Source organism: Rhincodon typus, chromosome 11 (genome assembly GCF_021869965.1).
Source record: "Rhincodon typus isolate 14 chromosome 11, sRhiTyp1.1, whole genome shotgun sequence".
Taxonomy (NCBI): Eukaryota; Metazoa; Chordata; class Chondrichthyes; order Orectolobiformes; family Rhincodontidae; genus Rhincodon; species Rhincodon typus.
The window spans coordinates 64862692-64874833 of NC_063342.1; the positions used below are offsets into that span (position 1 = coordinate 64862692).

At 41.5% G+C, this 12142-nt stretch overlaps 1 protein-coding gene across 9 annotated transcripts in view; it reads right to left on the bottom strand.

The window, feature by feature from the left end:
- The window catches only part of LOC109931386 (ribosomal protein S6 kinase alpha-3), a 98276-nt gene extending 86386 nt beyond the window's left edge, over positions 1-11890 (bottom strand). For 2 of the 9 annotated variants that reach the window (XM_048602511.1, XM_048602510.1), the window contains exons 1-2: positions 11372-11888; positions 9707-9805 (exon numbers count right to left, since the gene is read on the bottom strand). In XM_048602511.1, coding sequence (XP_048458468.1) covers positions 9707-9805; positions 11372-11431 — 159 coding nt within the window. In that variant the 5' untranslated portion in view covers positions 11432-11888. Of the gene's footprint in view, positions 1-9664; positions 9806-11371 lie in introns of all 9 variants that reach the window. The other 7 variants (XM_048602514.1, XM_048602513.1, XM_048602512.1 and 4 more) reach the window with 6 other exon arrangements.
- Positions 11891-12142: the final 252 nt, after the last annotated feature.

The following is a 12142-nucleotide window of genomic DNA, read 5'->3' on the forward strand; positions in this document are numbered from 1 at the left end:
AGCGCATTAGGAATTAGTGGAAAGGTGGTCAAATTTACCTGACTTCCCATTATACTATCGGTTAAGAGAACTTTGTTCACACTGCATTGAGAGAGTGACGAATGCATCAGCCACATTTGGGGAAACGCCTGTATCACATTAAAAATATTTCACTATTTGGAGCTCAAAAGACAATTTGTATAAGCCACAAGTGTGCTGCAACACTGAAGGATAAAAGGAATCTCAACCAAATAAGACTCAGGACAAACCCATGAGTCAAGGACGTTCAGTAGGTGGGAGAAACGCAAGACTTCCGTGCATTAACTCTTAATGACAATAATCCTAAAAGATCATTTCCACAGTAGGAACACACCAGGGAAATGTACAAAAAGACACTCTCCAATTAACAGAGGGCAAGTCAGGTCAGCACCAAGGAGGGTCAATACACTCTTGCTGCAGTCACATGTCTGCCTGACTTTACTTAATATTGTTCTGATATGTTGAGGGGCAAAGGAATGAACTGATGATTTTTAATGCTCAAAAAAGGACATCTTTTTTCTTGGCTCATCCACTGAACCAAAAAGATCTGAACCAAAATCATGCATAACATTTCCTGTCGTTACCACTGTTTTAAAATTCTGTAACTGCTCTTCAGGTTCTTAACTGAAAAAGATTATTCTTTATCAATATCTCTATTCTGCTGTCCAGGTCAATGCGCAAGCCCTCTAACAATTCCAAATCTAATTCGAGCTAGAGTATCTACGACGCTGACTTTGCCCCTCGCAGCGGAGACTATTACATCCAAAGACCCCAGGTCACTTTTCTTGGTCCCCACTGCTGTGCATCTAAGTGTTGCCACCTAGTATTATTAGCCAAACATGTGGTCAGTTCCCATCATCAATACCTAGTCCTACAGTACCAAAACCTGGCAAAAATTCTCCACTGCCCATCTTATCATACTATAAACTCAACGTGCAGCCTGGATGTCCACAATTTATTTCGTTAATGCTTTGCAGCTGAAGTTAGGTATTGGGTGATAAGCTATCAGCTGCTGATAACATATCCATTCTTCAACATCTCTAAACTAAACTGTTTTACTGCTTGCCTGGCCATACTTTTGACATCAATTAATTCCAGCTGATCCAAAATTCCGTTCATTATCTGTACGCATCACCAAAAGCAATCCTGCTCGACCGTCAGTTCTGGTAAGTAGACACCCTCTGTAGACAAACTGAGAGCATTTGACAGAGATAACATGCCATAAGTTGTCAGTACCAACATGGAACCTTGTTTGACCTACTGTAGATCTCAAAAGGATCGTTGCCCCCATCACAACTGATCCTTCTAAGACAACATAATGGATAAAATACTGAATAGCTTTGGCTGGCAGCTAATTTTCTTCAGCAGCTTAAATACAGTGCAGAGAAAGCAAAGCAGGAAAAAAGGGCCCTTTTGTGGTGCAGTGGTAGTGTCCCTACCCCAGGGCCAGTAGGCCAGGGCTCAAGTCCCATCTGCGCTAGAGGTGTATAACATTTCTGAATAGATTGATTAGAAAAACAGGTTAATAATTTTTTTTTTAAAAAATACCTTCACTATTGTTTGAAATCCATGATGAAACCAATGTAGGCAATAAATACTGGTCTCCTTTAATCATAAGATTTTCTTGCACCTGCCATATTGAACAAATGTGGATCTTGCAGTTCTGGAAATATACTGCGGCTTGAGACAGGTGTATCTGCCAAGATTCGAAATCTGACCAGGCCACTGCAGGCAAACACTTTCTCCACAATATTCAATAGTTTGCATTAGCATTGTCACCATTGTCCTTGTACTGCATCACATTCCACAAATCTCTCCAAGCGTTCAATGCATTCCGTGAGAATCTCCTCTGCCTTTAACAGAACTCTTCCTTGTACTGATGGAACTGTTGTCTTTTGATCACATCATAAATGCCCCTGGTATTCCACGTTGTATAAGCAATCACTGATGCAGCACCTAGCAATATGAACTTGATTCTTCAATCAGCTCCTACCAATCAATACAATTAACACTTTCATATTGGGCTTACCAAGCTGGTCAGCCATCAACTCAATCAGCCATGGTTCAGTTGCAGCATTTTTGTCACAGGTTTGAAGGCTCACTTCATAGTCTGGAGAGCAAAATGCAGGCCAACACTACAGTGTAGTATTGAGAGAATGCTGCACTGCAAAAAATATATATTTTTCAAGTGGTGTGTTAAATTGATGCCCTATCTTTCCTTGTACAGGGACGAAACAGATCCCAAGGCACCATTTCAAAAAACTGCAGGGGTGCTTTTAAAGCAAGTTATCAAGTCGCAATGTACATTGCTTTTCATACATTGCAATTGTAATCAGACTTCAGGATTAATTGGTTGAAATATTGTCTGCCTCCCTAGCAGAGGTACAAATGACAATGTGAGTATTATTAATGAAAAAAGCACCATCTAGGAGAAAATCCCCAAAAGGAGATATCAGTCTTCAACTTGGAATAAACCAAATCGCTATTCAATGAATAATATTCTATAGTCTAAGTGTGACAAAGTAAACCAGGAGACTTTCCACTTTATTGCAAGATCATAAACTGGTTGCTTTCCACAATTTGACACTGAATTTGAAACAACCAGAGTTGCTGCATTTGGTTATTAACGTTCTAATACAATGGGTGCACAACTGCACGATTCTCTTCGATCACAAAGTAGATTGACCATCACCTGTAAGGCACATTCAAATTCTACTAAAAAATGTTGAACTGTTTAAAAAGGGATGGACTGCATGTCAAACTGGGACCAATAGTTGAGTGGGGAGGTTCACAACTGTGATTGGATAGGATATAAATTAAACTGGCAGGGGATATACACCAACGTACAGAAGTAGGAAAAAGGCGGTTCATCAGGCAGCAAGGATTTTGATTAGTGCTGGAAAAGGAAGTAGTACATTATTAGATAGCAGCAGAACACGGAGGACTATAAAGGAATATAATGACAAGTTTAGAATACAAATATGTAAATGCACAACTGTGGCGAGTAAAGTTGGTGACCTAAAAATAAAAATAATCACGTGGAAGCACGATGTAGTGACAATAATAGAAATGAGACTTAAAAACAGTGAGTACTGGTAAAAATTAACACATACAAAACATGAAGAAAACTAGGGAAGGAGAAATGGTCGGTTGGGTCGTCGTACTAAATAACGAAGACATTGTGGAATCTGAAAGAGGGGATGAACCCAAGAAGAAAAAAAAAGTTCATTTTGTCAGAGTTGAGAAGGAGAAAGAGCATGACGACGACACTGGAGTAGAAAGAGGTTAGCACTGCTGCCTCACAGTGCCAGGGAACTGGTTCTATTCCTCTGGAATGAAGGGGACCAAGTGTATGGGAGGAATGCTTGGATAAGAATTATCATAACGTTCATATTAGCAATGGAGACAAGGTAGGAAAGACTTCCAATTGAAGTAAACTTCTAATTGAAAGACAGCTAACTTAAATGGGATCACTGCCTGCCATGCCAGGTAAAACAGAACCTAAAGGAGAATCAAAGATTGTAAAGGAAGAGGTGACCTTTAAGAGAGATGTATCAGCTGCTGGCCAAGGCTATCCCAACAAGAGGCAAAAGTAGCTGAATCAAAGCAATGGATCTTTAGATAACTAAAGATAGAAAATATGATGAAACAAAAACAGCAAACAATGCTGCTAAGTTTATTGTTTTCAGTGATAAATTAAACCAAATACACTGCAGTACTGAAAAGGAAAACATGACCAGGAAAGAAAGAATAAAAAATAAAGTGGCATACTGCATAAGACGAATCCAAGAATCTTCTGTCAGCATGTAAAAAGTGGGAGTAGCAGCAAGGGGCAGGTGAAATAGACAGGATATCACAGAAAGACTAACTACACAGAGTAAATGTATCACCTGCTTCAAATAGTATGCTAAACAGGACAAACTTCAAACTGATCTAGCAACTCATGACTGGAATCCATGAGGCACTGTGGCCATCGACAGTAGAACTGTATTCCAACATGATCCACAACCTTGTCATCTGGACTATCCTCCTCCTCAACCATTACAACCAAGCCAGGGGACCAACTCTGGTTCAATGGAGAATGCAGGAGGGAAAGCCTGGAGCAGCACCTGGCATACCCAAAATGAGGTATCAACCTGGTGAAACTACCAAAAAAAAAAGAAGATTACTTGCATGCAAAACAGAAGCGTGAAAGACATGAGCTATCCCATAACCTACTATCAAATCTCAGCTCTACAGTCCTGCCATATCCAGTTGTGTATACTGGTGGACAAATAAATAACTCACTGGAAGTGGCGTCTCCACAAATATCCATGTCCTCAATCATGGAAGAGACCAACATACCAGTGCAAAAGATATGTTTGAAGTGTTCACTGCAATCTTCTACCAGAAGTGCCACATGGATGCTCCTCCAGCATCACAGATGCCAGTCAGCCAATTCGAATCACTCTATGTGATATCAAGAAACAACTTGAGGCACTGGATACTGCAAAGGCTATGGGTCCTGACAACATTCCAGCAATAATACTGAAAACTTGTGCTTCAAAATTTGCCGGTCCCATCACCAAGCTTTTCCAGTAGTTATACTACTGGCATCTACCCAACAGTATGGAGAATTGCCCAGGCAATTTCCACAAAAATCAGGCCAAATCCAACCCAGCCAATTATCACCCTATCAGTCTACTCTTGATCATCAGTAAAGTGATGGAAGATGTCAGTGATATCAAGCAGCACCTGCTCACTGATGCCCAGTTTGTGTTGTCAAGGTAACTGAGCTCCTGACCTCATTACACTTGGGTTCAAACATTGACAAAAAGGTAGTAAATTCCTGGGGTGAGGTGAGTGACACCCTTTGACATCAAGCCCACATTCGACCAAGTGTGGCATCAAGGAGCCCGAGTAAAACTGGAATCAATGGGAATCAGTAGGCAAATTCTTCAATTCTTGGAGTCATACCAGACACTTAGAAGATGGTCGTAGTTGTTGGAGGGCAGTCATGTCAGCTCTAGGACATCTCTAGAAGAGTTCCACAGGGTAGTGCTCTTGGCCCAATCATCTTCAGCTGCTTCAATGACCTTCCCTCCACCTTAAGGTCAGAAGTGGGGATGCTCACCGATTATTGAACAATGATCAACACCATTCACAACTCCTCAAATGAAGATGATCTGGACAATATCCAAGCTTGGGTTAACAAGCGGCAAGAAATGTTCTCTCACACAAATACTATGTAATGACCATCTCCAATAAGAGACAATCTAACCACTACCCCATGACATTCAACGGTGTTGCTTTCACTGAATCCCCCACTAACAACATCCTGGGGTTACCACTGACTGGAAATTCAACTAGACTCACCAGATAAATGCAGTGGCTACAAGAGCAGGTCAGAGGCTTGGGATACTGTGGCAAGTCACTTATTTCCTGACTCCCCAAAGCCGGTCCACCATCTGCAAGGCACAAGTAATAAGTCTGGTGGAATATTCCCTTCTTGCCTGGATTACTGCAGCTCCAACAACACAAGGCTCGACACCATCCAGGACAAAGCAGCCTGCTTGACTGGCACCACATCCATAAGCTTCCACTCTATCCACCACTGATGCTCAATAGCAGCACCATATGATCTACAAGATACACTGCAGAAACTGAAAGATTCTTAGACAGCAGCTTCCAAACCCACAACCATCTTGAAGGGAAAGGACAGCAGATAAATGGGAACACCATCACATGCAAGTTCCCTTCCAAACCACTCATTATCTTCACTTGGAAATTCATCCTTCACAATTGCTCGTCAAGATCGAACGACATTTTGGGTCTACCTACAGCACATGAACTGCAACTGTTCAAGGCGGCAGCTCACCTTCACCTTTTCAAGGGCAATAAATGCTAGCCAACCATATCAACATCCACAGCCCACAAGTTTAAAAAAAAAGAAAATCTCAAGTTACTACAAGAAGTGGGGTTGGAGATAGCAGGACAGCTTACTATAATCTTCTAACCTTGGCTAAATACGTGGAAAGGTGCCTGAGGATCGGAGAGTGGAAAATGTTCAAAAAACGGAGTAAGTATTGTTATACAGCAGAGGTTGACACCCCTCTGAGAACTAAAACCAAAACATCCACAGAGGAGCGCCTCGCCCTATAAATCGGTAAAAGGAGCGTGAAAAGTGGTGTAACCTGTCTTTCAGCAGCTTCTAGTTGTTAGATAAAAAGAAATCCCTGACACCCATTTTTTGCAATCAAAAATTAAAATTTAATACTAACAGTGAACAAATTAGCTAATCTGTCAACAAACCGAAAAAATCCCTTTTGACAACTAACTATTCCCAAATAAAATAAGATTCTAATGGTATGCTGTTCCAATAAATACAAGTCCCGTTTAGAAAACAAAAATAGAATTTGGTCTTGAAATTACAGCCAGGTTACAGGTTTTACAGAATGCTCTGTGCCTTCTCTGTCGATTCTTCAGTCAGGAATATTCACTAGTTGTGTTGTGGATATCTTTGTTATTTAGGTGCTTTCTCTAACACATGTAGGAGTCTGAGACAGCCAGCGATTGTCTTTTGGGAGCTGAGGACTGTTAACTCTGGCAGATGGCAGTTAGCACGCCTGTCTTTGTCCAAGTGTGCCCCTTCTTTTATACCCTTGATATATCAATTTCTTAAAATAGGATTGATCCTATGTTGTCAAAACCATAAGTTAAATTTAATTGGTTTTTGGTATCGAGGTGCCTGGTTCAAATTGATTGGATAAATTCAAAAACATGCCGTCTTGGTAAAATTGCTGCTTGGCCTGCTGACTGTACAGCCTTTTGAAACAAATATTCGAATTTGAGTGCTCTTTGCACGCTTACAAACTTTTAAGCTGCTGCTCACAGATCTTTTTTTAAAAATCACTAATCATAGAAAAAGCACATCATCTTTTAAAGGAACCACGCAATGCTCCCCCCCCCCCAGCATTTTATAAACACCAAATTCTAACTTCCTGCCTCCCAATCCACAAAAGTACTAAGTTTGCAACAGGATATTCTTTTTAAATACAGCCAACACTGGGGTTTAACTGCCTAGCTAAGGTTTTAGGAACAATAGCCAGAGAAGAAAATTAGAGGTACTTGGAGGTGTTCAAGTCCATTAAAGAGAACCAGTCTGGATTTGTAAAAGACAAACTGTGTTCACTAATCTAGTTGAATGTCTAAAGTGACAGGAAAGATTGATAAAGGTAATGCAGTAAACAGTCTACATTTCTGCTAGAAAGAATTTGTCAAAGTACCACATAAAAGGCTGAGTACAAACTTGATACTTATGGAACCGGTTTCACATTAGTTAATAAAATTGTTTTTTGTACAAATTTGTACAAAATTTTATTTTGTATATGTAAATTGATTTTATATAGGGATTAGCAAGACATAGCAAATGTTTGGTTTACACTACAGGAATGGTAGACAGTGGTTCTCCAATGGTCATTGCGAGGACCACTACTTTTTGATCGATATAAATTACTTCAGTAGCGGTACAAAATTTCAAAATTGTACAATTATACCAAAGAGTCAGATACGCAGCAGGGAAACAGATCCTTCAGTCCAACACACCCATGCCTACCAGATATCCTAAATTAATCTAGTCCCATTTGCCAGGATTTGGCCCATATCCCTCTAACCACTTCCTATTCATATACCCATCCAGATGCCTTTTAAATGTCGTAATTGTAGCAGCCTCCACCACTTCCTCTGGCAGCTCATTCCAGACTAACACCATCCTCTGTGTGACAAAGTTGCCCCTTAGGTCACCTTAAACCTATATCCTCTAGTTTAGGACTCCCCACTCTGGGAAAAGACCTTGGCTATTCACCAAACTTGAAAATGGGGCAGTAAAGATAATACCAATTAATTATAACAGAGATAGACTGGCAGAATAAACAGACAAATCAGAATTTAATGCAAAGAAGCATGCAATAATATATTTTGGCTGAAGGGAGGGAAAGGCAATCAATAATTAAATGGTACAGTTCTGAAGGGTGTACAAGAACAGAGACAACTTGGGGAAGGGAGATTCATGCGCGTAGATCTTTGAACATGGTAGGACATATCGAAAGAGTAATTGGCAAAGTATGGGATTCTAAGCTTCACTGTTGGGGGACACTGAGCACCAAAACAGGGAAATTATGCTGAACCTCCATAAAATTCTAGTTCGGCCACAACTTAAGTATTCCATCCAAGCTCAGGTCGCTAAACTTTATGAAAGAGGAAGATTCAAAGGAGCACAGAGGAGATTTAGCAGATTTTAGCTAGGTTGAAGAAGTTCATGTCCTTCCCCTTAAAGAAAAGGTTGTTGAAGAGAGATTTGATATAGAGATGTACATGATTACGACAGGTTGGATAAATACAAAGAAAAGTCATCCCGGTTAGCATGTTGCAAGTGTTGGGAGTATTCCATCACACGGCTGATTTATACCTTGTAGATGGTTGACAGGCTGAGTCAGGAGACAAGTTACTCACTGCAGAATTCCTAGCTTCTGACAAGCTCTTGTGGCAAAGGCACCCCAAGAGTCTTTAACTTCCAAGAACAAGCCATAATCCAAACTTGCTATCAATGTCAAACAGGTCAGCATAGGAATTATACCCTATACATAGTATTACCACAGAGTTTACAAAAAGCAGACAAGAGGATTTAACCTACAAACATTAGCTACGACCATCAGTTGACAATCTTTAGAATCCCTACGAACAGCATTGAGATGTGCAGGTTTTAATTTATATACTATACAATGTGTCATAGTTAATTATAAGCTTGCTTACCAAGTTATTTCTTAAATTGTTAGCCTGTTCTACGAGATGCAGTTCCATAAAATAGCATTCACCCAAACAGAACAATTTACAAACAAATTTAAGTATCAATGACGTTAACTCAGTTTGTGAACTAGTCTCCTACCTTCAAATAATTCACAAAAGGCAGCACAGTGGCACAACGGTTAGCACTGCTGCCGCACAGCACTAAGGACCCAAGTTTGACTCCAGCTCTGTTTGTGCATGTTCTCTCTGTGTCTGCATGAGTTTCCTCCAGGTGCTCCAGTTTCCTCCCACAGTCCAAAGACGTGCAGGTTAGGTGGACTGGCCATGTTAAATTGCACATAGTATCCAGGGATGTGTAGATTAGGTGGATTAGCCATTGGAAATGCAGGGTTTTGGAAATAGAGTAGGGGGTAGGTCTGGGGGGGGATGCTTTTCAGAGGCAGAGTGAGGAGCCAAATGGCTTACCGTGAAACTGCAGGGTTCTATGACTGGATGACTGTGTGGAGTTTGTATGTTCTCTCCATGTCTGCTATTGTAATGTAATGCAATGAACAATACAGGCATAAATTGTTTATTTCCTAAGTTAGTATTCTACTTGCCCTGAAAAGCTTACAAAGTTATCTACAGGATGAAGAGTGGTATCGGACTATATAAACAGCACGTATTACCATTATCTGGGCAATGATTTCATAATTTTAAACACCCCGACCCCACATAATTATCTGCACATCCAATTAACCCAAACAGAAACTCATCTACCGTAAATTGCCAACCATTCCCAGCACTCAGCTTAGAATTTTCACTCCCACTCATTTCTTTGTAAAGCAATGCAAATTTGATAGAGAAATACTCCAAAGTATACCTCATACTGTAGAGAACTGTTATGTTGTGTGGCAATACTAGCCTGACATCGAGTGGTGAAGTCACGTAGTGTAGTGCCCCTGCTTGGGCCCTCAGTTGGTTTCTGGCTGTGAAGAGGTTTACATAGGGGAAACGATGGTGACTGTGAGGCAAGAAAATACATAGAGGAAAAACTTCATCTCGAAAAATCTGGAGAACAGTTTCAGGCAAAGTGTATACAATAAGATAGATCCTGATTGACCTTGAGTGTACTTAAAAGGGAGGTATCACATTTTCATATTTACAAATGTTGAGGTCATTCTGATATTTATGCTCATCTTGGGTATTTCTTACAACAATAGTACAAAAATCAGTACTGAGGTTCATGGAAACAATTTTGCAAACCCACAAAGCAATGGAACAGCCTTGTGGTTTTAGAGGGAAACATAATACTAAATTTAGGCACAAATTTAATTTAAATCATGTTAATCCTTTCCCAACTTTAGGTAAAGCCAAATTCCAGGTAGTATGCCACTCAAAGTTTTGTAAAGCAAGTATACAAAAAGACAGGACAGCAGCCAGTGAATTTAAAGCAACTTATATTGAGCAACATACAAAATTTTATGAAAGATCTAAAGCATTGCATCACCAACTTATAATCTCAGGGTTACCTATCACCATCAAGCATCATCATATGGTTGACACTTTGTGCCAAAAAAATTAAAGCTCTCACTTTGGCAATGGTTTTAGTTTGTGCTGGTTGATTGCTTTGCAAATAGCATTTACTCCTTAAAACACAAAATAGTGGTATTTTGTTTGTATCCCTCAAATCTAACAGTCCAATGACACATAAAGGCCTTGTCTTAAGTTTCTGCATGAAGTATTCTCAACCTGAGACATGCCATGTCATGAGGCTAGACAGCAAGTTACGTAATACATTCCAAAGTAAGCTCCAATGTGATTGGTCATTTGTATGTTCTTTGGCTAAGGAGGGATGTCAACCACACAGATCTAATGGCAAAGAAAACCTTAAAGTAAACTGTGGACAAATCTAACAATTAAAAGAAACTGAAACGATTCATACTTAATCAGGGACCTGATTTTTTTTTTTTAAAAAGGGATCTTGTAATTTGCCAAAGGCTACAAAAATACAATTTTGCAGCTATTTCAAAATAAATTTAATTTTGAATCTTTCCGTAACAAACCCTTGGGACGCAAATCAAACGCAAGTATTAGAATTTAGACCTAACCCCTTTCCAATCATTTTCAACTGCAGATCGTTTCAATGATCTGAAGGTTTTCGTTTTAAGATTTCAAGAAATAGGATTTTAAAAAAGTCAAAATAAGAGAGAAAAACAACGGCTGAACAGCCGAAATCGTAATTGAAATGCTCAAATGAAAACGCGGTACGTGAAGTTTGACAGACTCGAGATGATACCATACAGTTGGCTTCGGTTCAGTTCTTAGCAGGATGGTACTTGACCCGACATGTCTCCAGACCTAGGAAAGCACAGTTAAACAAGTAGCGCAGCCAAGTTATAAACAGACAAGAGACACGAAACGACGAAGAGTTTGATCCAAATCCTTTCCGCTACCCCGACACACACCAAGATCGACTCACAACTGTAGCATCTAGATTGTAAAGAGGAATATTTGAACGAAATAAACGAGACAGAAGGCCCAACATGTGTTTTGGGTTGGGTGAAAAGGAGTTATTAAGTCCGCTTACCTCTTTCTCACTCTCTACAGCCATTTTCTGCCAGGGATCCACCAGCTGAGCGAGCGGCATCTTCGCAGCCGGACCCGACCGCGCGCCCGTCAGCCTCGCCGCCGGGAACGAGCGAGCGGGTACGACGGGGGCAGCGGGGACGCGCCGAGCGGGAGCAGGGCACCGGGCGGCTCGAGCTCACCCGCCGGAACTGGCGCAGGGCTGAGCCGAGCGACGGGAGCGAGCCGGACTGTCCGAGGCCTAGCCTATCTTAGCCGCCACTACCGAAGCGTGGTGGTCGTTGTTGTCGTCACCGCCGCCCTGCACCTCTCCACATTCGGGAGCCGAATTTCCAGCCGGAGTCGCGCCAGCTGCTGTCGTTCCCTCACGACGGTGCCGCGTTTCCGTTAACAATATGGCGAAGCCTCCCTCCCTTCCTTCCCCCACACCACCACTACTACTACTACTGCTACTGCTACCCGCCGCCGCACTACCTGTGGGTCAGAACGAGGCTCCGCGCGTCACCCTGACGACAGCCGCTGAGGGGCGGGGTCTGGGCGGTAGGCGTGGTCATGACGGTAGGCGGGGCCTCCTCCCGCCAATCGGTGGGACCGCCAGGTGAATCGGACGCCAAGTGGAAGCAATGTGGGTCTCTACAAACCACCCACTTCCGGAACACCTGGTTTGCAAGTTCAATCACGCTGCAACTCTTTATACCTGAGATAGTAGGAACTGCAGATGCTGGAGAATCTGAGTTAACAAGGTGTAGAGCTGGATGAACACAGCAGGCCA